General features: G+C 38.6%; 1 protein-coding gene across 6 annotated transcripts in view; it reads left to right on the top strand.

Annotated features, from left to right (window-relative positions):
* LARP4 (La ribonucleoprotein 4) overlaps nt 1-26,273 on the top strand; it is a 99,528-nt gene that overhangs the window by 32,023 nt on the left and 41,232 nt on the right. For all 6 annotated transcript variants that reach the window (XM_066257867.1, XM_066257868.1, XM_066257866.1 and 3 more), the window contains 4 exons: nt 4,643-4,779; nt 7,732-7,835; nt 15,502-15,612; nt 16,361-16,414. In XM_066257867.1, coding sequence (XP_066113964.1) covers nt 4,643-4,779; nt 7,732-7,835; nt 15,502-15,612; nt 16,361-16,414 — 406 coding nt within the window. The remainder of the gene's footprint in view (nt 1-4,642; nt 4,780-7,731; nt 7,836-15,501; nt 15,613-16,360; nt 16,415-26,273) is intronic.

Genomic DNA, 26,273 nt, shown 5'->3' with positions numbered 1-26,273 from the left:
GCCTTTAAAAAAAACTTGTATTAGCATTTTTTTAATGCTGAATTTACTCCCATGCAAGTTTTGTTTGTTTTTTCTTTCAGTTTCTTCTGGAATATCTTCCTCCCTCCTCTTTCCTCCTTCCTCCCTCCTCTCCGCCTCCTCCCCCCTCCCTCTCCCTCCTCCTCTCTTTTCCCTCCACCCTCTGCCCTTCTCCCTCCTCCTCCCTCTTACCTCCACCCTCTTCCCTCTGCCCTCCTTCTTCCTCTGCCCTCCTTCTTCCTCTGCCCTCCTTCCTCCCTCTTCTCTCTTCTTCCCTCCTTCCTCTTCCCTCCTCCTCCCTCTTCCCTCTGCCCTCTTCCCTCTGCCCTCCTTCCTCCTCTTCCCTCTTCCTCCCTCTTCTCTCTTCTTCCTTCCTTCCTCTTCCCTCCACCCTCCTCCCTCCATTGCCCTCCTCTTTCCTCCTTCGCCCTCCTCTTTCCTCCTTCCTCTTCCCTCCACCCTCCTTCCTCTTCCCTCCTCCTCCTTCTTCTTCTTCCCTCCTCTTCCCTCTCCCCTCTCCCCCTCCTCTCTTCCCCCTCCTCCTTCTGCTTCTCCTCCTCTTTCTCTTCCTTTTCCTCCTCCTCCTCCTCCTCCTTCTTTTTCTTACAACCTCTTCTTGTTTAGGAACAATCTGCTCTTTTTCAATTAGGATCATCTCAGTGTGGCAGGAAGAGCTCATGTATGGGATAAGCTCTGTAAGTCCTGCACCACATCTTGGGAGCTTTGTTCACCTAGATATGCTCATGTCCAGAGGTTTATCTACATCAAAACCTTTAATTCAGCATTGCTCTCTACATTTTTAAGCAAGTACAACAAAAATGTGGCACTCTTTTTGGGCCACTGACTGTGTGTCCAGCCCACTATTTGGCCTGGGCACACCTACCAAATCCATCCTTATAACGATGGAGTGGCACACATTGTTCTGTAAAGTGACGCTCTTCAGATACTTAGGGCTTTCTGTATATGCTTACCTTTGGCCTGGCCAGTTTCATGAGTGTTCTGAAAGTGAACATGAGGATTGGAATCCCTTGATTTGCATAATTTTGGGGGGGGGTTTCTGGGTCATATGAATAGCGAGCCATGTTCAGAGGTCTCCTCAGACCGCTTTTGGAAAGAGGTTCTTTTATCACAGTACACTCTCAACTCAGGTTTAATTGGTTCCTTATCCTAAATATCTTTGTTTTCTTTCTGTCCCTTTTTTCCAGCAGGGGAGGGGAGGAGAACGAGAGAGAGAGAAACGTTGATTTGTTGTTCCACCTAGTTATGCATTCATTGGTTGATTCTTGTATTGCCCTGACCAGGGATTGAACTGGCAACCCTGGTGTATCTGGATGATGCTCTGAAGGATTGAGCTAACTGGCTAGGGTTCTTCCCCATCTTTTTTTTTTCTTTGTCTTCATAGTCTAGTACAGGCCCTAAGATAAAAGCAAAAGCTTTCTGGCTTTCTTTTCTATAGTCAGTTGTGCCTATGATACAATTAATTTTCTATAACATACTTTAAAAGTTTCTTAAATTTTTGCTTGCTAATTGGATCATTTCTATGTGTGCTAATATTCTGAGTTCTTTGTCTTGATTCTCTGTCATAATTTTCCTGCCTTTTTGAATGTCTTACAAATTTTGATTATATGCTGGACATATAAAAGAAGCTAGAATCTGCAAGTGATGTAATTTTTCCCTCTAGAAAAGATTTGAGCTTTCTTCTGGTAGGCAGAAGCAAATTGATTGCTTCAATCCAGTCAGAGCTTAGGCTGGGTCCAAGGGCTGAGCAGCCATTGTAATTAGACTTGGTTCACCTCTAATTTATATTTGTTCCTTAAGGCATGACCCTCTCAGACTTTTGATATAGAAGTTAGCAGTATTATATTACTTCATTCTTGAAACACCAAGGGGAGATTTAGCTCTGTGTTTTACCCCACATAGCTTCAAATTCTGGCAAATGTCTTGTGGAGGAGACCTGTCTTGTGTTTGACGCAAGGTTTCTTCTTCCACTGGAACGTCCACAAAACCACCGAGGTCTTACTCCTATCTTTTCAATTTAGCTTCCAATCTGTCATCCTCCTAAGAACTCAGTAAACACAGTTGTGTGTTGAGGGAGCTAGTTTAGCTTCTAATTCATAATGTCAGTCCTGTGCTACTGCTGCAAGGTCTGCTGGTTGTCCTCTGGTCCAGGATCTACAAACCCCCTCAGATCCAGAAAGAAAGATCATCTTTCTGGAATTTTATTTTGTTTTCATAGCTACCACAGCTATTTATCTCTGAAAACAATTTTTTTTTCTTTTTTCTTTTTTTTTTTCTTTCTTTTTTTTTCTTTTCTGAAGCTGGAAACGGGGAGAGACAGTCAGACAGACTCCCGCATGCACCCGACCGGGATCCACCCGGCACGCCCACCAGGGGCAATGCTCTGCCCACCAGGGGGCGATGCTCTGCCCCTCCGGGGCGTCGCTCTGCCCGACCAGAGCCACTCTAGCGCCTGGGGCAGAGGCCAAGGAGCCATCCCCAGCGCCCGGGCCATCCCCGCTCCAATGGAGCCTTGGCTGCGGGAGGGGAAGAGAGAGACAGAGAGGAAGGAGGGGGGTGGTGAAGAAGCAAATGGGCGCTTCTCCTATGTGCCCTGGCCGGGAATCAAACCCGGGCCCCCCACACGCTAGGCCAACGCTCTACCGCTGAGCCAACTGGCCAGGGCCTGAAAACATAATTTTTGTAATTGTTTCATGCCTTTTCAATTGTTACAGAGGAAGCTCTTGCTTGTCATAATCTACCACATTCTGTTTAACATTGTGTTATAGTTCAGACCAGCTGGGCAATTGACGTTTGTAGCTCAGCAAAATTGTCATTAGTACATGTCAGATATAGTCATAAAAATTCAAATCCTATGTGTTATTTACATTAAGTTGATGTACTTCTGTAAGGTACAGTTTCTTTAAGGGTTTGACTCTGTTTTATAAGACTAGATCTAAGTTGATTCAGCTACAACTTTTTAGTTATACAAATATTATGTTTATGGTTGTCTTATTTTTAAGTTCTTAAAGAACTTTTAATAGGATGACACTGGTATATTCTTCCTTTGATGCTGAACTTAGTTTTAACCTTTACTGGTTTCCTCTCTATTCTCATTTTCCTTCCCAAAACAAATAACCACCACCTACTGACAGTTGTAACCTTAAGAATGTATTTACTGTACTCTAATATAATATGAATGTAAAGGCCTTTATTTATTTATTTCTCCCTTTATTTTTAATATTTTTAAATGTTTTATTTTATTGATTTTAGATAGAGAGGGAGGGGGGAGAGAGGAGGAGAGAGGGAGGAGGAGAGAGAGAGGGAGAGAAAGGGAGAGAGGGAGAAAGGGAGAGAGGAAGAGGGAGAGGAAGAGGGGGAGACGGAACATCGATCTGTTCCTGTGTGTGCCCTGACCAGGGATTGAACTGCAACCTCTGTGCTTCTGGATGATACACTAGTAACCACCTGAGCTAAAGGGCTTTAATCTTACTCTTTGCCCAGCACTACAGCTTTGAAACACATTTCTGAACAAAAAAGATCCTTCATGTAACCTGTATTCTGGGCAGGGTGGGGAAGGAGGGACAAAACAATAAATGTATTACAATAAAGCTATTTAGAAGTGTTAGGTGATCATCAGTATGGAAAAAAATAAAATCGAGCAATGTAAGCAGGGGAAGGGACATCAGGAGTGCTTGGGTAGTTTCAGTTTTAAATAGGGTGGTCATTAAGATGGCTTTTAAACATAGACTTCTAGCTGTTTATAATCAGACAGCTGCAAGATTTGATGTGAATAAGATCTGATTTGATTTCACTTCAGTTTGTTAAACAGGATTTTATGTGTAAGATCGAAGAGTTGTATCTTCTTTTTTAAAAATGTATCTTAAATTTTAATCTTAATTTTAAAATGCTTTAAATTTATTATTTAAATGTAAATTAAAAGTCAGACATTTATTGAAAATACTACAAACATTCAGAAACTGAAAAACCTCCACAATCAAACTCATGGTTTAAACTGTATAGACTAACATCAGTAATAAACTGTTTATAAGATGGAACTAAACTATATATAGTATAATATTTTTTAACATACTTTAAATTTAATATTTAAATTTTTCTGTATCAATATAATTACATAAAGCTTCTTGTTTAAAATTATTGGGCCCAAAAGGTTAAAGGGGTCAAGCAAAAACAAAAGAAAATCTCATAGATGCAGACAACAGTATGGTGATTATCAGGGGAAAGACTGGTGGAAGGAGGGAGAAGAGGGTGTAGGGGGGATAAATGGTGATGGAAGGAGAATTAACATGAGGTGTTGAACTCATAATACAGTATTACAGATGATGTATTCTAGAGTTGTATACCTGAAACATTATAATTTTATTAACTAGTGTCACCCCAATAAATTCAATTAAAAAGTTAAAGAACTATTGTACCCAATGTATCATATCATATTTAGGGATTCAGAATTTTTCTGAAAGTTATTAGAGCATATCTTTTATATATTATATATTTTCATAGTTGTGTTATTTCTGATAGCATAATTTTGTTTTCTTAGACGTAGTTACAAAAGTGAGTAAGGCACCTCTTTAGGACTGTTAATTCCGCTTATTTTATTTTTTTCCAGAGAAAATTTGTCAAAAGATCTTTACCTGATATCTCAAATGGACAGTGATCAATTCATCCCAATTTGGACAGTTGCCAACATGGAAGAAATAAAAAAGCTAACCACAGACCCTGATCTAATTCTTGAAGTATTGAGATGTATGTAAATCATACTTTTTAGCTTATTTTTTTAAGTCAACAAATTAAAAATGTTTTTTTAATTTCTGTTCATACTAGGGAATTGGTTTTCACTCCCTATTTTTTGCTGTTCTCTTCCAATAATTTATCTCTACTGACTGGTATATAGCTTCTGTGTTGATTATACACCATTGTTGTTCCTGTTGATACCCAATTACACATATAAGCAATTAAGTCTGTTTTTAGGGCTGTTAGAAAGTTTTATGTGTCATTTTCACACCCTCTAAGTCTAAAGCAATCTATTTCAAACTTTTGAACTCAAGTAGAACATTTTACATCACATATATGACATTCCCACATACAACTCAAATGCTACTTAAATTAATACTAAATGCTTACAACCAACTCACTTCTTTTATTCTAAATTGATTTCACAACCTATTAAAGAGTTGCAACCTCCAGTTTAACAAATACTGCTCAAAAATTTGATATAGAATTTATATTTTTAGATTGAGGTTCTAAGAATTTTTAGTGATGTTTGTATCATGAATATTAGTATTTCTTGGTAACTTCTCTTACGTGGTTCTTGTTAATTACTTGACTGAATAAAGGTGGCTTTTCATCTTTATTTGAAATACATTGTTGGAAATGTTTAAAGTTTAATATAACAAGTCCAATGATGGATTTATTAAATGGGAGTAGAGGATTTTCCTTTTCAGATGCTGAAAACATTTATTAAATAATCTCTGGGGCCCTGGCCGGTTGGCTCAGCGTTAGAGCGTCGGCCTGGCGTGCAGGGGACCCAGGTTCGATTCCCGGCCAGGGCACATAGAAGCGCCCATTTGCTTCTCTACCCCCACCCCCTCCTTCCTCTCTGTCTCTCTCTTCTCCTCCCGCAGCCAAGGCTCCATTGGAGCAAAGATGGCCCGGGCGCTGGGGATGGCTCCTTGGCCTCTGCCCCAGGCGCTAGAGTGGCTCTGGTCTCGGCAGAGCGACGCCCCGGAGGGGCAGAGCATTGCCCCTGGTGGGCGTGCCGGGTGGATCCCGGTCGGGCGCATGCGGGAGTCTGTCTGACTGTCTCTCCCCATTTCCAGCTTCAGAAAAATACAAAAAAAAAAAAAAAAAATCTCTGGTTTGTGAGACATCATTTCTTAAAATGACCCAGTCTTGGCCATGTGGTTCAGGGGATACAGTGTCATTCCAATGTGCCATGGTCGAGAGTTCAATCCACAGTTAGGGCACATACGAGAAGCAACCAGAGAATATACAATTAAATGGAATGACTAAGTGGAGCAACAAATTGATGTTCTTCCCTCCTTACCTTTTCCCTCCCTCCCTTCTTTCTCTCTTTCTCTCCCTCTTTCCCTTTGTCCCTCTCTCCTTTTTACCTTCTCTCTCAAATTAGTGGAAAAGTCTAGTCAAAGAAATTAGCCGAGAGATACGCAGAATTCCCTATCTCTTAGGGCTGGAACCTAGCTCTAATACCCAAGCCATTTTTCTTAACTACTACTTTTATTCTCTATCTACCTTGTTAAGGGAGATGTGGCATAATATCTTTCTGCAAGGACTAGAATAAAAGTTTTGTCTATGTGGTTCTATAAAGATGTGGCATAGCCTGACCTGTGGTGGCTCAGTGGATAAAGCATCGACCTGGAAACACTGAGGTCGCCAGTTCGAATCCCTGGGTTTGCCTGGTCAAGGCACATATGGGAGTTGATGCTTCCTGCTCCTCCCCCTTCCTCTTTCTCTCTCCTCTCTAAAATGAATAAATAAAAAATATTAAAAAAAAAAAAGATGTGGCATAATATCTTTCTGCAGGGACTAGAATAAAGTTTTGGCTATGTGGTACTATAAAGATGGCTTCTGGCCTGACCTGTGGCGGCACAGTGGATAAAGCGTTGACCTGGAATGCTGAGGTTGCCGGTTCAAAACCCTGGGCTTGCCTGGTCAAGGCACATATGGGAGTTGATGCTTCCTATTCCTCCCCCTGTTCTCTCTATCTCTTTCCTCTCTCTCTCTTTCTTTCTGTCTCTCCAATAAAAATGGATAAATAAAATCTTTAAAAAAAAAAAAAAAAGATGGCTTCTGGGCCTGGTCTGTGGTGGCTCATTGGATAAAGCATCAATCTGAAATGCTGACGCTGCCCTTTTGAAATCCTGGGCTTGCCTGGTCAAGGCACATGTGAGAAGCAACTACGTATGAGTTGATATTCCCACTCCCCCCCCACCTGCCTTTCTCTCTCTCTCCTCTCTCTAAAGTCAATAAACAAAATCTTAAAAAAAAAGATGGTTTCTGTAATAATATTTAAATAATTGTTAAAATCAAGGAAAAAATTACTATCATTTGTGTATAATTCTTGGTTTAAGTGCTTCTTAGACTGTAATTAAGATATTTTTATTGAGTTGAGAGAGAGACATTGATTTATTGTTTTACTAATTTATGCATTCACTGGTTGATAATTGTATGTGACCTGATTGGGGATTGAACCTGTGACCTTGGAAAATCAGGACGATGTTCTAAACAACTGAGCTACTTGGCTGGAGCTAGACTGTAATTTTAAGAAGAGTTTCTTCACATATTAGAGTTTATTACATTCCTCAGAGTAGTGTTTGGCTAATGTAAGTACATTGATTTTTGTTTTCTCTTGAAATAAAGAATCTGGTCATTGTATACAGGGAAATTGCCTTATTAGATATGTGTTGTATACTCCCTGAAGGCTTTTTTCAACCCCAGCACAATCACAAGTCACAAAGTAGGTACTCTGAATATTATGTTCAAACAATAACATATTTTGACAATGTTCTTTACATGTTAATTTCAAAATATTTTATGTAACTATTGATACTACAACTTAATTTTTTTAGACTCTTAACCTCTGCTAATTCAGTTGGGAAAAGAACTGAATAGTTTTTTTAAAATGGCATTACTATCTTTACTTGTCACCTTTTAATGAAACTGTTTTTAAAATTTCAGCTTCTCCCATGGTACAAGTTGATGAGAAAGGTGAGAAAGTGAGACCAAGTCATAAGCGTTGTATTGTGATTCTTCGAGAGATTCCTGAAACAACACCAGTAGAGGTAAATTAAACATTGTTAAACCTAAGTATTCTTTACTTTTTAAATTGGAGCAGCTACATAAATAAATGAAGACAAATATAAATTAGGACTAATGGATCAGGACTAACCCTTCTGCTTAGCAAAATATGAAGTAAAACTGCAGTTGTAAAGATGATATGGTACAGGTACAAAAATAAAATAATTGACTAAAAAAATATAATCCAGAAATAGGCTCTTTTATACAATAATATGTGTATAGTAATATTTACTTGTTAATTAAGTTCTACCAAGTATTGGGCAATGTTCTTTAGTTATTTAACCGTAAGGTTTATTACCTGTTTTATAGGCAAAGTTAACTTAGCCTTAAGATGGATAAATAATTTGTCTAAGGACCTATGAGCTGTTTGAATGACAATCTGGATTTGAACTTGATCACTCTGCTTTCAAAACCCATATTTCTTCATAATCACTAAGCCACAGAGTTTCACACTAAATTGTCATGTTAGGCATAATAAATTAGAGATAGGGAGAATTAATCAGTGAATTGATTAACCATTTTAAAAAGAAAACCTTGCTACGTAACAGATTTGATGCACTAGTTAAATCTCTCCATCCAGGGTCTCTTAGTGTTCTATCTCCAGAATGAAATAAGAGATATTAGAAAAGCAACTGTCACTAGATCTTTGATTTAAAATTATGAATTATATGTCAAAAATAACAAATTGAAAGGAAGATTGCAGAATGAGAAGAATATTTGCAATACTGTATTAAGAAACAGTGTGGAGTATACATGAACCTGAACTCGAAACAAACTGCCTCAATTTGAATTCTAACCTTTTTAATTGCTAGTTCAATGATCTTGAATAAGTTACTTAACCTCTTTTTGCCTCAGTTTTCTCATCTATTAAATGGGATAATAGTAACAAGCAATTCATAAAATTGTTATGAGAACTGAATTAGTATATAAAGAGCTTAGAATAGTAGCATGTATATAAAACCACTCTGAGGTTAGCCATTATTGTCATTTTTATAGTTGTTGTAATTCATAGTCTTAATACATAAAGAGCTCATATACGTATGTGTAAAGAAGTAAGAGGAACAAGGCAGCAACATACTATTTGTAAAGAATAAGTAAGTGTAAATTACTAAAATAGCCTGAGAAAGTTGATTTAGGCCTTAATAATGGAAAAATCAGATTAAAATGAGATTTGGGTTGGGACCTTCAAATAAATTTTTGATAACTTTAGATCCAGACTTCTCTTTTATTTGGGATCTATGAACCTAAAGAATGGTAAAGGCTGAAAATAGGGATTTTTATTAAGATTTTAATGATTTAATCAATTTATTATACATTTTAAAGAAATTAATATTTGGAGAATATCTATTGGCTTTTTAAGGCACAGATCAGCAGGTGGCAGGCAGTCTAACAGTTGCACGGATAGTTCTTCAAAAATATAATTCTGGACTGGATAGGAATTTTATTAACTGAACTTGGTGATATTTCACCACTTTCACAAATGTCACAAAACTCAGCTGGTTAATGACTTATTTCCAGTTGAGACCCATCTTTTTTTTGTTTTTTAAATTCAATGCATTTAACATTTGAGCAAGTTAGAATACAAATTAAGACTTCAATATTGTAATGTTGATTGTCAAGTCAGGTTGGTAATTGTCTTTATAAAAATTGATACCTAGTGATACTTGGTGGGACAGTCTAACCAAATCAAATTCTTTTGGTATTTTGGAATTTCTAGTTACTACTAAATTTCTCCTTGCACTCAAATAGGTATAAACGAAATGGAATTTGGAGGTATACAAATCTGGGGTTGAGTTGCACTTTGTGGTAGTGTGAGTAGGTTAAACATTGTGAACCACTATTTCCTCAACTGTAGAATGGAGATGATCTTTTTTTTATTATTATTCATTTTAGGCAGGGGGAGGGAAGGAAGGGGTAGAGCAGGAAGCATCAACTCCCATATGTGCCTTCACCAGGCAAGCCCCCAAGTTTTCTTTTTTTTTTTTTTTTTTTTTTTTTTTCATTTTTCTGAAGCTGGAAACAGGGAGAGACAGTCAGACAGACTCCCGCATGCGCCCGACGGGGATCCACCCGGCACGCCCACCAGGGGCGGTGCTCTGCCCCCCAGGGGGCGATGCTCTGCCCATCCTGGGCGTCGCCATATTGCGACCAGAGCCACTCTAGCGCCTGAGGCAGAGGCCACAGAGCCATGCCCAGCGCCCGGGCCATCTTGGCTCCAATGGAGCCTTGGCTGCGGGAGGGGAAGAGAGAGACAGAGAGGAAAGCGCGGCTGAGGGGTGGAGAAGCAAATGGGCGCTTCTCCTATGTGCCCTGGCCGGGAATCGAACCCGGGTCCTCCGCACGCTAGGCCGACGCTCTACCGCTGAGCCAACCGGCCAGGGCACCCCCAAGTTTTTGAACCAGTGACCTTAGTGTTCCAGGTCGATGCTCTATCCATAGGTCAGGCAGAGATGATAAAATCTTTAAAACAGTGTCTTGTTGTGGATGATATTTCAGCAGATAATTGTTTCCTTTTCTTTTTCTTTTCTTTTGTTTTTTTTTTTTTTTGTATTTTTCTAAAGAAAGAAGTAGGGAGGCAGAGAGACAGAGTCCTGCATACACTCGACCGGGATCCACCTGGCATGCCCACTAAGGGGTGATGCTCCATTGCAACCGGAGCCATTCTAGTGCCTGAGGTGGAGGCCATGGAGTCATCCTCAGCGCCTGGGCCAACTTTGCTCCAGTGGAGCCTTGGCTGCAGGAGGGGAAGAGAGAGAGAGAGAGAGAGAGAGAGAGAGAGAGAAAGGAGAGGGGGAAGGGTGGAGAAAGCAGGTGGGCACTTCTCCTGTGTGCCCTGGCTGGGAATCGAACCCAGGACTTCCACATGTCAGGCTGACACTTTACCACTGAGCCAACTGGCCAGTGCCGATAATTGTTTCCTTTTATAAGCTTTTAGGGATACTTAATGTTCACTCCTGGTTTTTCTTTTTATAAACTTCTTTCAAGCTGTAAACTGTTATGCATTTCTGAATTTGGGTAATCATCTTTTTCTAAACCCATATACTTGTTGGAGTTTTATTTGATTCTTAGTTAATTATGGAAAAGAGAAGATATCTTTGCAATCTTTGCAGAGTTCGCACCTGTGAACGACTCAGATATAGACAAAGCATCTGGATCAATGGGAAAACATGAGAGTACTCAGCATCTAGCTTCACCATTGGTGGCACAGTGGATAGAGTATTGACCCATAATTCTGAGGTTCCCAGTTCAAAACACCAAGGTCACCAGCTTGAGCAGCAGGTTGCCGGCTTGAGCATGGGATCATCAATTTGATCCCAAAGGTTACTGTCTTGAAGCCTAAAGTCGCTGGCCTGAACCGCCCCTGCCCAAGGCGCATATGAGAAACAATCAATGAACAACTAAATGTGAAGCAACTACAAGTTGATGCTTCTCATCTGTTTCCTCCCTCTCTCTCCCTTTCTGTCTCTCTCTCAGAAAAGATAAATACAGGGGTTCCTCGGGTTACAACACAGTTTTGTTCCTATGACAGTGACATAATATGAATTTTGGTTTAAGTCGAAACACACCCTAGACTAAGTCACTTACCTGTTGTAACACAGTTGTAAAATCATAATCTAGAAAAGAAAAACAGAATTAAGCCACAGAAAAAGAAAAAGGACATAAATATACTGTACTGTATACTGTACTGTAGTAACAGAAAAAAATGACAAAAAATGAGTAAGCCGAAACACTCATGTCTCAATTTTTTAAAGTGTTTATGGGAGTGAGCATCGTGAATTCAAAACATCGTATGTTGAAAGTGTCGTAACCCAAGGACCCCTATACTCAGCGTGTAGAAAATGTTAAGGGAGGGTGCCTGACCAGGCAGTGGCAGAGTGGATAGAATGTTGGACTGGGACGCAGAGGACCTGGTTTCAAAACCCCAGGGTTGCCGGCTTGAGTGCAGGCTCACCAGGTTGAGTGCAGTGTCGCTGGCTTGAACGTGAGATCATAGACATGACCCCATGGTTGCTGGCTTGAGTCCAAAGGTCAGCTGGCTTGAGCAAGGGGTCACTTGCTCTGCTGTAGCCCCCCCCCCCATCAGGCACATATGAGAAAGCAACCAGTGAACCACTAAGGCACTGCAACAAAGAATGGATGCTTCTCTCTCTCCCTTCCTGCCTGTTTGTTCCTCTCTCTCTCTCTCTCTCTCTGTCTCTATCACACACAAAAATAAACATAAAAATAAAATGTTAAGGGAGGATAACCATTTCTTTTTGATAATGATAGGACTGGATTTTAGTGTAAGGAAAATTTAGCTTTCCAGTAGGAGTGACATATATCAGTTTTGGTGATCATAAAATAGGGTTCTATCTCTGTATCATATACAAAATTTATGCTATTACTATACATGTTTTTATTTTAGACTGTAATCTGCTCTCAGTAGGAAAATAGTAGAAGCCATAAACAGTTAACAAGTGCAAGACTTACCAAGAAAAAGAGAGAAAGAACTCATATAAACAAAATCCAAAATGAAAGAGGAGAAATCACCACGGACACCATAGATATACAAAGAATTATTGTAGAATACTATGAAAAACTTTATGCCACTAAATTCAACAACCTAGAAGAAATGGATAAATTCCTAGAGCAATACAACCTTCCTAGACTGAGTCAAGAAGAAGCAGAAAGCCTTAACAGACCTATTAGAAGAGAAGAAATAGAAAAAACCATTAAAAACCTCCCCAAAAATAAAAGTCCAGGCCCTGACGGCTATACCAGCAAATTTTATCAAACATTCAAAGAAGACTTGGTTCCTATTCTACTGAAAGTCTTCCAAAAAGTTGAAGAAGAAGCAATACTTCCAAACACATTTTATGAGGCCAACATAACCCTCATACCAAAACCAGGCAAGGATGGCACAAAAAAAGAAAACTACAGACCAATATCTCTAATGAATACAGATGCCAAAATACTAAACAAAATACTAGCAAATCGAATACAACAACATATCAAAAAAATAATACATCATGATCAAGTGGGATTCATCCCAGAATCTCAAGGATGATTCAACATACGTAAAACGGTTAACGTAATACACCATATCAACAAAACAAAGAACAAAAACCACATGATCTTATCAATAGACGCAGAAAAGGCTTTCGATAAAATACAACACAATTTTATGTTTAAGACTCTCAACAAAATGGGTATAGAAGGAACATATCTCAACATGATAAAGGCCATATATAATAAACCATCAGCTAACATCATATTAAATGGCACAAAACTGAAGGCTTTCCCCCTTAAATCAGGAACAAGACAGGGTTGTCCACTCTCTCCACTCTTATTTAATGTTGTACTAGAGGTTCTAGCCAGAGCAATCAGACAAGACAAAGAAATAAAAGGCATCCATATCGGAAAAGAAGAAGTAAAGGTATCACTTTTTGCAGATGATATGATCCTATACATCGAAAACCCCAAAGAATCCACAAAAAGTCTACTAGAAACATAAGCCAATACAGTAAGGTTGCAGGATACAAAATTAACATACAGAAGTCAATAGCCTTTCTATATGCCAACAATGAAACATTTGAGAACGAACTCAAAAGAATAATCCCCTTCACGATTGCAACAACAACAAAAAATACTTAGGAATAAACATAACAAAGAATGTAAAGGACTTATATAATGAAAACTATAAACCATTGTTAAGGGAAATTGAAAAAGATATGAGATGGAAGAATATTCCTTGTTCTTGGTTAGGAAGAATAAATATAATCAAGATGGCCATATTACCCAAAGCAATATACAATTTAATGCAATTCCCATCAAAATTTCAATGACATTTTTTAAAGAAATGGAGCAAAAAATCATCAGATTTATATGGAACTATAAAAAACCCCGAATAGCCAAAGCAATCCTAAAGAAAAAGAATGAAGCTGGGGGCATTACAATACCTGACTTCAAACTATATTATAGGGCCACGACAATCAAAACAGCATGGTATTGGCAGAAAAATAGACACTCAGGCCAATGGAACAGAATAGAAAACCCAGAAATAAAACCACATATATATAGTCAAATAATTTTTTATAAAAGGGCCAACAACACACAATGGAGAAAAGAAAGCCTCTTCAATAAATGGTGCTGGGAAAACTGGAAAGCCACATGCAAAAGAATGAAACTGGACTACAATTTGTCCCCCTGTACTAAAATTAACTCAAAATATCTAAACATAAGACCTGAAACAATAAAGTACATAGAAGAAGACATAGGTACTAAACTCCTGGACCTAGGTTTTAAAGAGCATTGTATGAATTTGACTCCAAAGGCAAGAGAAGTGAAGGCAAAATTAATGAATGGGATTACATCAGACTAAGAAGTTTTTGCTCAGCAAGAGAAACTGATAACAAAATAAACAGACAGCCAACTAAATGGGAAATGATATTTCCAAACAACAGCTCAGATATAGGCCCAAACAACAAGGGCCTAATATCCAAAATATACAAAGAACTCATAAAACTCAACAACAAACAAACAAACAGTCCAATAAAAAAAATGGGAAGAGGACGTGAACAGACACTTCTCCCAGGAAGAAATACAAATGGCCAACAGATATATGAAAAGATGCTCATCTTCTTTAGTTATTAGAGAAATGCAAATCAAAACTGCAATGAGATACCACCTCACACCTGTTAGATTAGCTATTATTAACAAGACAGGTAATAGCAAATGTTGGAGAGGCTGTGGAGAAAAAGGAACCCTCATTCACTGTTGGTGGGAATGTAAAGTAGTACAACCATTATGGAAGAAAGTATGGTGGTTCCTCAAAAAACTGCAAATAGAACTACCTTATGACCCAGCAATCCCTCTACTGGGTATATACCCCCAAAACTCAGAAAGATTGATATGTAAAGACACATGCAGCCCCATGTTTATTGCAAGCATTGTTCACAGTGGCCAGGACATGGAAACTACCAAAAAGCCCGTTAATAGATGACTGGATAAAGAAGATGTGGCACATATACACTATGGAATACTACTCAGCCATAAGAAATGATGACATCGGATCATTTACAGCAAAATGGTGGGATCTTGATAACATTATACAAAGTGAAATAAGTAAATCAGAAAAAACCAGGAACTGCATTATTCCATACGTAGGTGGGACATAAAAGTGAGACTAAGAGACATTGATAAAACTGTGGTGGTTACGGGGGGAGGAGGGAGAGGGAGAAGGAAAGGGGAGGGGGAGGGGCACAAAGAAAACTAGATAGAAGGTGACAGGACAATCTGACTTTGGGTGATGGGTATGCAACATAATTGAACGACTTAGATAACCTGGACATGTTATCTTTGAATATATGTATCCTGATTTATTGATGTCGCCCCATTAAAAAAATAAAATTATTTTAAAAAAAAGGCCTACAAACCTCTGCATACACATAGTTTTTTCTAAAGACTGAAAGAATAAGTCTTGCGCTAAAACGTATTATTTTCCAAAATGTATAGAAACTGTTGTATAAATTAAAATACAATTTCAGTTCAAAGAATTAACAACAACAAAAAAGTTAACAAGTAAGAAATAAAAGAACCAAAAGACATGAAGAGAAAAAAGATACTTATTATTAATGATTTTTATAATAAAGTGAAGTTTTTCTTTTCTAGGAAGTAAAAGCTTTGTTCAAAAATGAAAACTGCCCCAAGGTGATAAGCTGTGAGTTTGCACACAATAGCAACTGGTATATTACTTTCCAGTCAGACACAGATGCACAACAGGTGAGAAGAAAATTTTTCTAATTTCAGTCATAGTGGTAAAAGAAGTAGTGGTATATTTTAATCGAGAAAAGGTGTGCTAAAAACTGTTAATTGAGCACCTTGTTCAACCTTTTGGTTTTGCTTGTTAATCGGTTTCCTTTTTGATTATCTTCTTACAGCTTTTTCATTTTCAACTTAACAGTTTATTTCTGTTAATAAGATATTAACACAGTTTTTAAATTAACATGGGGATTGGGAATCATATATTCAGTGTTAGTATTTTTAGTATGTAGTAGACCTGCAGTAAATATATCACTTCCTTTCTGATTCTTAGAATTTTGGTATATTTATTTTACTCTTAATTATTATGTTCTACTTAAAGATAGTACCATAATACTGTTTTGAAAGAGGTTTACAGCACTTTTAAACTGCTCACTTTTTTTTATAATTCTTTACCTTGGAAAGCTGTCCGATTCAACTATTTTAAAATGATGTGTAGTGACATTTTGGATCTGTTTTGAATTTTGTGCATTTTATCTGCAGTTATCCATAGTAGCTAATCTATAATAAATGTGCAATGTAGCTGAGGTTTTCTCTTAAATTTTTTCTTTTTCCTTTTCTATCACCTGCATAATATAATCACCATTATCCTTTTTTATTTAGTTTAGAGATACAGTAGTTGCTAATGCCATACTCTCTTGATAGAGTAAGGATGGCTTTCATAAAATGTTTGAATCCTAATTAAAGGTCTTTTCTGCTTTGTTAACAGGCTTTTAAATACTTGAGAGAAGAAGTTAAAACATTTCAGGGCAAGCCAATCATGGTAAGAAACATTTGTAAGTAAGGCCAGCATATAACAAGAAAGTCTTTGTTGTTTGTCTGTTAGAGAATTTAAAAAACACAAATGGATAATATTTTATAAAACTCGTAATGATTTCAAAGAAATTTCTAACTCTTTACCTGACCTGTGGTGACACAGTGGATAAAATGTCAACCTGGAATGCTGAGGTCTCTGGTTCGAAACCTTGGGTTTGCCTGGTCGGGGCACTTATGGGAAGCAGCTACTATGAGTTGATCCTTCACACTCCCTGCCCCTCCAAATAAGTCAACAAAATCTTTAAAAACATTTCTGTATCGGCCCTGGCCGGTTGGCTCAGCGGTAGAGCGTCGGCCTGGCGTGCGGGGAACCCGGGTTCCGATTCCCGGCCAGGGCACACAGGAGAAGCGCCCATTTGCTTCTCCACCCCCACCCCCTCCTTCCTCTCTGTCTCTCTCTTCCCCTCCCGCAGCCAAGGCTCCATTGGAGCAAAGATGGCCTGGGTGCTGGGGATGGCTCCTTGGCCTCTGCCCCAGGCGCTAGAGTGGCTCTGGTCGAGGCAGAGCGACGCCCCGGAGGGGCAGAGCATCGCCCCTTGGTGGGCAGAGTGTTGCCCCTGGTGAGCGTGCCGGGTGGATCCCGGTCGGGCGCATGCGGGAGTCTGTCTGACTGTCTCTCCCCGTTTCCAGCTTCAGGAAAACAACAACAACAACAAAAAAAACACATTTCTGTCTCATATGATGTGCTACTTCAGAAAATTAGTTTGATGGGCATCAAAATAAAATATTTTCTGTACAGACATTCCTTCCAAAAGCATATCTTCAGAAAGCATGAAGTTTTAGTTAGATGCTGATTAAACAACATATAAAATAATCACAGATCTCAAAATGAAGAGTAGAAATAATTTTTTAGTAACAAAGTGGAAAACATTCTTGGTTCATTATCTCAGTTCATTACATCATCACATTAGCATTCAGCCATTTGGGAAACCTGGGAATTATCATTGATGACACTTACTTTATTTACATTTCTGATCTGTCCTCAGATTCTATGAAATCTGCCTTCAAATCTTCTTATTGCCATTGTTTAGACTTGAATAATTGGAATAACTTTTTAACTCTTAGACCTTCAGTGTTTCCCTGGTACAGTTCATTCTCCACATTACTACGAGAGTTACCATCTAAAATACAGTATGTCCGTAAAGCAACAAAAGACGATAGAAATGTGAAATCTGCACCAAATAAAAGGAAAACTCTCACAGTTTCATACCTATTCAGTGCAGTTCGATGTGGGCTCACGCACAGATTTTTCAGGGCTCCTTAGGTAGCTATCCTGTATAGCCTCTACAGACTCGTCACTGACTGATGGCCTACCAGAACGGGGTTTCTCCACCAAACTGCTGGTTTCCTTAACTGCTTATCCCACCGAGTAATGTTATTCCTATGTGGTGGTGCTTCGTTATCAATGCTTCGATATTCACGTTGCACTTTGGTCACGGATTCGAATTTAGCAAGCCACAGAACACACTGAACTTTCCTCTGTACCATCCACATCTCGACTGGCATGGCCGTAGGCTGTTCTACTGTATACACGGTGTTACGTAATCATCTGCGCATGCGCACATGCTGCCACATCATCCTACAGAAACTGGGAGGGTTTTCCTTTTATTTGGTGCAGATTTCACATTTCTATCGTCTTTTGTTGCTTTCCTGTGACCAGTCAAAAGTGTAACATGACTTTACGGACACATTGTAGAATCCTAAGCATGCACTTACTTCAACATACTCCTCTTTCGCTGTGTAATACAGAGTGGAACAAAAGTAGGTTTACAGTTGTTTGTATGGAAGAATAAACTTTCATGCATTCACAACTGTAAAACTAATTTTTCCCCAATCTGTATAATTATTATTTGTAAGCGCAATACATTATTCTTACTGTTATTGAGCTGTTACTGTGAAACAGTTTCTATTCTAAACACATTATGTAGAGAGAGCCATTTAATTCTTATGAGAACCTAATAAGGTAGGTACTCGTGTTTTCTCTATTTTACTGGTAAGGAAAGTGAGACATGAGAGTCACCTACCCAGTGTCACACAACTAGTAAGTAGAGGAACCAGTATGAGCGGAACTGACATTTATTAAGAGGTTATATGTCAGACACTGTTCTAAGAACTTGACATATTAAATCTCATTATTGCTGTGTGGTAGGTAGTATTATTACTTTTATATTACAAATGAAGCTGTCAGTTGTTATTTTAAGTCCTCTGCCTATAATGCTCTTCTCCCTATTATCTTCTTTCTTTGAGGCTATAAAAATATTCTTCTAGGTCAGGCGTCCCCAAACTATGGCCCGTGGACCGCATGTGGCCCCCTGAGGCCATTTATCCGGTCCCCCGCTGCACTTCCAGAAGGGGCACCTCTTTCATTGGTGGTCAGTGAGAGGAGCACTGTATGTGGCGGCCCTCCAACGGTCTGAGGGACCTGTCCCCTGTGTAAAAAGTTTGGGAACCCCTGTATCTAGGTCTTCTAATAGCTTTAATAGCTTTAAAGTTTTATATGTTGGATTTAGGACTTTGAAACATCTGGAGTGAATTTGATAAGTAATATAAGATAGGGGCATAATTTCTTTTTTTTTCCTTATAGGGAAGGTGGTTGCCTCAACAGTTCCTTGTTGAGTGGTCTGTGCTACAAATTGCGTATAATCTTGCATCTATCAGATCTGTTTCAGGTCTTGATTTTGCCAATATCTACTGAACCATCTTCTTTTAATTACCATAGTTTTATAACATCCTTATCTCTTTATTGTTATTTTTTAGGATTGTCTTGGTTATTTTTAGACTATTAACTTTTCCTTATGAATATTAGAACATTTGTCTAATACCAACAAACAATCGAACAAACCATATTGGAATATATAAGATGCATTTAATTTATTGCTCACATTGGGGACAATTGGCAGTTTTACTCTACATTATTTAACATTGTGATTTTTTTTAATGATATATTTCTCTATTAATGCATATCTATTGTGTTTTAAAATTACTTTCTTAATTTTTATTGCTTCTTCCCCCTCCTTGGTATCTCAGTGATTTTTTAAAAAATGTTATATGTTGCAGCCTTGCCTAACACCATTATTATATCTAATGGTTTGTTGGGTCTTTGGATTATCTGCCTGAGAGATTATGCTATCTACAAATAATTACTATTTTGACTGTTCTTTATACCTCTCATTTCTTATAGCTTATTGCTTTTGCTAAGATTTCAGGTGTAGTGGTAAACTAGACACATATTTCATTATAAGTATTTTTCTTCTTTCTCTGCCTTTTTGGTTTTTATTTATATTTCTTTTGATTAGTTATCACATAGCAATGTTAAAACTATATAGGTAGGTACATTCCTTATCAAGGTAGCGCCTGCACGTAGTATTTTGTGGAAGAGCCACACTCAAGGGGCCAAAGAGCCACAAGTGGCTCGTGAGTCACAGTTTGCCAACCAGGGCTAGGAGATTCACAGATTCACATTAATTTTTATAATCATTTATTAAAACCAAATGACCTAGCACCCACAAAGACAGGTGCAGGAGCTAGAAGGGCTGAATTACAGTCCTTGATGCTGACTTCAGCTTTTATGCTCTTTGATCTTGAGAGTGTCAAGTTACATTTAAGTTCTTGGTTTATTATTTTCTTTTCTTTTTTTCTCTTTTTTGAGAGAGTAAGAAGCATCAACTCCCTAGTTGCTTTTGTTGTGCATGAAACATTTCCACAGTAGCTTCATCTGCTTTTTTGAATAAAGTCATCCTAATGGGAGAAAGTAGCATCTCATTATGGTTTGGGGTTTCATTTCCTAATGACTAATGATGTTGACTATCTTTCTATGTGTTTGCTATTTTTATATCTTTAAAATTTTTTTTTTATTGTTTTTAGAGAGAAAGAGAGAGAGAGACATTAATTTTTTTGTTTCACTTATTTATGCATTCATTGGTTGATTCCTGTATATGCTCTAACCAGGGATTGAACCTGCAACCTTGGTATATCAGGATGATGCTCTAACCAACTGAGCTATTTGGCCAGGGCCATCCTTTTTGAAAAAATGTCTATTTAACTCTTTTGCCCATTTTTAAAAATTGGGTTATTTGTGTTTTTGAGTTGTAGGAATTCTTTATATATTCCAGATTTTAGTCCCTTGTCAGATACATGTTTGCAAATTTTCTTCCTTTTGTGGGTTACCCTTTCACTCTTGGTGTCTGTTGAGGCATAAAAAGCTTTCATTATTTATTTATTTATTTTGGTGAGAGACAGGAAGGGAGAGTGATGAAAAGCATAGCTGTGGTACCTTAGTTATTCATTGATTGCTTTATCCTGTGTGCATCGATGGGGGCGGGGGACTCTAGCTGCACTACTGACCCCTTGATCAAGCCAGCAACCATGGAGTCATGTCTAGGATCCCATGCTCAAGCGGTGACTCAGCTCTCAAGCTGATGAGCTTGAGCTTAAGCCAGAGACTTCGGGATTTGAACTTGGGTCCTCAGTGTCCCAGGCCTATACTCTGTCCACTGTGCCACCGCCTGGTCAGGCAAAAAAGCTTTTAGTTGTTTTTGAGTCTTAATTTATCTAATATTTTGTTGTGGTCTGTGCTTTTGATGATGTACTTCATAAATCATTGCCAAATCCAAAGTCATGAAACTTTACCCCTATGTTTTCTTTTAGAAGTTTTTTAGTATTAGCTTTTAAACTCAGGTCTTTGATGCACTTTGAGTAATGTTTTTTGATGGTATAAAATAAGGGTACAGCTTCATTCTTTTACATGTGGATATCCAGGTTCCCCAATACTGTATGTTGCAAAGACATTCCCCATTGAAAGGTCTTACTACCTTGTCAAAAATCAATTGACCATATATGCAAAATGTTATTTTGGGACTCTCTATTTCATTAGTCTATATGTCTGTCTTTATGTTACTACTACACTGTATTTCTGTACTTCATAGTAAGATTTGAAAATGAGAAGTATGATCTCTTTCATTTTATTATTATTTTTCAATATCAAAGGATTCAAGGCCACTTCAAATTTCATGTTGAATTTTAGGTTGGGGTTTTCTCTTTTTCCAAACAGATGCCATTGGGATTCTCATAAGAGAATACATTGAATCTGTGTATCATTTGGATGTTAGTATTACCCTAACCATATGAAATCTTCAGTCTATGAAGAACATGGCTTGTCATTTTATTAATTTAGATTTAATTTTTTTTTTGTTTTTGAGAGAGGGGGAGAGTCATATGTGCCTTGGGAGGGGTGCTCCAGGTGTCCCAGCGACCTCTGGACTCAAGCCAGTGACCCCATGCTCAAGCTGGTGAGCCTACTTAAGCTGAATGAGCCCACGTTCAAGCCAGTGACCTTGGAGTTTGGGTCCTCAGCATATCAGGTCAATGCTCTGTCCACTGTGCCACCACCTGGTTAGGCTAGTTCTTCAATTTCTTTCAGCAATTCATTGTAGTGTTCAGTGTACATAGGTCTTTCACCTCCTTGGTTAAATGTATTCCTAAGTATTTTATCCTTTCTAATGCTTTTATAAATAGAATTTTTAAAATTTCCTTTTCAGATTGTTCATTTTCAGTAATATTGTAATATGACCATTTTTGAGTATTGATTTTGTATCCTTAATCTTTTCTGTATGTATTGATGAGATCTAATGAGGTGGGATTTTTTTGTGTGTATGTGTTGATTCTTTGGGATATTCTTTTTTTTAAATTTTTAAATTAAAAAAAATTTTTTAATTGATTTTAGAGGAGAGAGAGAGAGAACGACAGAGGGGTGGGAGGAGCAGGAAGCTCAACTTGTAGTAGTTGCTTCTCGTATATTCTTTGACCAGGCAAACACAGAATTTCCAACCAGCAACCTCAGCATTCTAGGTCAACGCTTTATCCACTGCACCACCACAAGTCAGGCTTTAGGATTTTCTACCAATAAGATGATGTCATCTACAAACATAATTTTACTTCTCCTGCATAGTTTGGATGTCTTCTATTAATTTTTTTTTCTGATTTCTCTGGCTAGAACATCTAATACTGTGTTTAATAGATGTGGCAAAGTGGGTCTCCTTATCTTGTTCCTGACCTTAGGGGAAAAGCTTTGTCTTTCACCACTGAGATGTTAGCTGTGTACTTTTCACATATGGCTTATGTCTTGTTGAGGAAGTTCTCTTCAGTTCCTACTTTAATGAGTGTCTTTATTATGAAAGAATTTTGGTTTTTGTGAAATATTTTTTCTGTATCAATTGAGATGATTATGTGTGGGGGTTTTTTTTGTGTTTTTTTTTTTACTTCTATTAATGTACTACATTACATTGATTTTCTTATGCTGATAAGAAAATCATTCCTGGGTTAAATCTAACTTTGCAGAGTATATAATTTTAATTCCAGACAAGCTGGATTTGCTAGTATTTTGTTACAGATTTTTCTTGTATCCACATTCATTAAGCATGTTGGCCTATAGTTTTGTTTTCTTGTAATATGTTTGTTTTGGTATCAGAGTAAAATTTGCTTCAGAGAATGAGTTCGGAAGTATTCCTCTTAAGTTTTTCAGAAGGCTTTGAATGTTTGGTAGAATGTACCCGTGAAGCCATCTTGTCCTGGTCCTTATAAAAATAATTTTAAAAGTATTTTCAATTACAGTTGGTATACACTGTTAATTTCAGGTGTACAATGTAGTGATTAGACATTCAATAAGTGTAGTACCCAGAAGACACTATTCATACTTATTACAGTATTGCAGACTATACTCCCTATGCTATACTTTTTACCCCCATGCCTGTTTTTATAACTGGCAATTTGTACTTCTTAATCCCCTCACATTTTTTTCCACCCACTCCCCCCAGATCTCCTTCCATTTGGCAACCATCAGTTTGTTCTCTGTATTATGAATCTGCTTCTGGTTTGTTTTGTTTGTTCACTTATGATTTTTTTTTTAGACTCCACCTACAAGTGAAATCATACGGTATTTGTGTTTCTCTGTCTGACATATTTTATTTCACTTAGCATAATACCATCCAGGTACATCCATGTTGTCACAAATGGCAAGATTTCATTCTTTTTTTTAAATGATGAGTAATATTCTATTATATATATGTATGTACTTCATCTTTAAATGCCAATGGACATAGAAGTTACTTCCATATCTTGGCTATTGAACATAGGAGAGCATATTTATTTTCATATTAGTGTATTGAATTTCTTTAGATCCTAACCAAAAGTAGAATTGCTAAGTCATAAGGTAGTTCTATTTCTAATTTTTTGAGGAATTTCTATACTATTTTTCCTAGTGGCTCTACCAATTTCCAGTCCCACCAGCAATACAGGAAGGTTCCCTTTTATCTATGTCCTCACCAACACTTGTTTGTTGATTTATTAATGATAGTCATTCTGATAGTATGAGGTAATGTCTCATTGTGGTCTTAATTTGGATTTCCCTGATGAGTGGGGTTTTTTTCTTCTTTTCCAAGTGAGAGGAGGGAGATAGACAGATTCCCGCATGCACCCTGATTGGGACCCACCTGGCAACCCCCGTCTGGAGCCAATGCTCTGTCCATCTGGGACTCTGCTGGCAACTGAGCTATTTTTAGCACCTGAGGTGGAGACTCCAGGGAGCCATCCTCTGTGCCTGATGTTGTGGTGACAGCGAACTACTCGAACTACTCGGAAACCAGATGAAATGCTCCAAGGGGCCTAGGGGAGGCAAAAGCCTTGGTTAGCAGACTGAAGGACTGAAGCCCCATCCACAGCCTTACTCAGATATTAATTAGCTAGTAGTATAAATAACTCAAGGAAACAAGTGTTCAGATAGTGAAGTAAAGAACAAGGAATTTTCTGACTTCTAGTCTCTGTTCTGAGAGCCTAAACATTTTCTGTTACTGAATCTTATCCTATTGTTTTCCTGTTTCCGGCACATACTGTTTCAAGTATGGTGTCAGAGAGGCCCCTGGACTCTTGTTGTATGCTCAGGGCTTTTGCCCTTGGGCACCTTGCTGTCTCTAATTGTCATCCAAACTCTGCATGTTTTTTATAGTATATTCCTACAGCCTGGGGCTGATGAGCTCGAACCAGTTGAACCATGGCTGCAGGAGGGGAAGAGAGAGAAAGAATGTGGAGGTGGAGAAGTGGATGGTTGCTTCTCCTGTGTGTCCTGACTGGGAATTGGACCTGGGATATCCGCATACCGGGCCAATGTTCTTTCCACTGAGCCAACTAGCCAGGGCCTGATTAGTGATATTGACTGTCTTTTCATGTATCTCTTGATCATTTGTATATTCTCTTTAGAGAAATGTCCATATAGGTCCTATTTAGTGAGAGAGAGACAGACAGACAGGTACAGACAGATAGAAAGGGAGGGAGATGAGAAGCATCAACTCATAGTTGTAACACCTTAGTTGTTTATTGATTGCTTTCTCATATGTGCCTTGATTGGGCTGGGTGGGGGCTCTGGCTGAGTCAGTGACCCCTTGCTCAAGCCGGCAACCATGGGGTCATGTCTAGGATCCCTTGCTCAAGCTAGCAACCTAGTGCTCAAGCCAGATGAGCCCTGCTTAAGCCAGTGACCTCAGGGTTTCAAACCTGGATCCTCTGTGTCCCAGGCCGATGGCTCTATCCACTGCGCCACTACCTAGTCAGGCCTCTATTTTTTATTCAGATTGGGCAGGTATCTTTATCCATTCAGTTGGTTGTTTTCATTTTGTTGATTTTCTTTCTTCTTTTTTTGTGTGTGACAGGGACAGAGAGAGTCAGAGAGAGGAACAGATAGGGATAGACAGACAGGAAGGGAGGGAGATGAGAAGCATCAGTTCTTCGTTGTGGCACCTTAATTTCTCACTGATTGCTCTCTCATACGTGCCTTGGGCGGGGGGGAGGCTACAGCAAGTGACCCCTTGCTCAAGCTAGGGACCTTGGGCTCAAGCTGGTGAACCTTGCTCAAACTAGATTAGCCCGTGCTCAAGCTGGTGACCGTGGGTTTTTTTTTGTTTGTTTGTTTTTTTATAAATAAATTTTTATTTTAATGGGGTGACATCAATAAATCAGGGTACATATATTCAAAGAAAACATTTCCAGGTTATCTTGTCATTTAGTTCTGTTGCATACCCATCACCCAAAGAAGATCGTCCTCCGTCACCCTCTTTCCAGTTTTCTTTGTACCCCTCCCCCTCCCTCTCTCCCTCCTCCCCTCCCCCTACCCCCCATAACCACCCCACTCCTGTCCATGTCTCTTAGTCTCATTTTTATGCCCCACCAATGTATGGAACCCTGCAGTTCTTGTTTTTTTCTGATTCACTTATTTCACTCTGCATAATGTTATCAAGATTCCACCATTCTGCTGTAAGTGATCCAATGTCATCATTTCTTCTAGCTGACTAGTATATCATGGTGTATATGTGCCCCATCTTCTTTATCCAGTCTTCTATTTTTTTTTTTACAGTGATTAAAAGCCTTTAAGCAAACTCTTGGCCAATACAGCTAGAATCTATAAAAGAGTAGTGTCCTTAACATGTTCACCAAGTCCAAGTTGGCCCCATCACCATGCCAAATTCCTGAAAAATGCAGTTCAGTCTGTTAGGAGCTGTCACAGGGAGCAGGAGTCCAGGAAAAGTTCACATCCAGGAAAAGTCCTCATGGCACTGGAATTGTTGTCACCATTCTGTACTTTGCAGCTCATGTCCAAGTTCCAATAACCGCTGCTGCTAGCTGGTAATGATTCAGATAGACTGGAAAAGCCATTTGCAGCATGCGTGGATATGGAGCTTCTGTTCTCCTCTGCCTGGAGAGATGAGACCAGGTTGCTTTTCCCTGGAGCTCTGCGGCTGTTGCATGGTAAAGAGAACCTT

Source organism: Saccopteryx bilineata, chromosome 2, assembly GCF_036850765.1.
Source record: "Saccopteryx bilineata isolate mSacBil1 chromosome 2, mSacBil1_pri_phased_curated, whole genome shotgun sequence".
Taxonomy (NCBI): Eukaryota; Metazoa; Chordata; class Mammalia; order Chiroptera; family Emballonuridae; genus Saccopteryx; species Saccopteryx bilineata.
The sequence above is the reverse complement of the archived record's forward strand: the minus strand, read 5'-3'. Positions and strand labels throughout refer to the sequence as shown.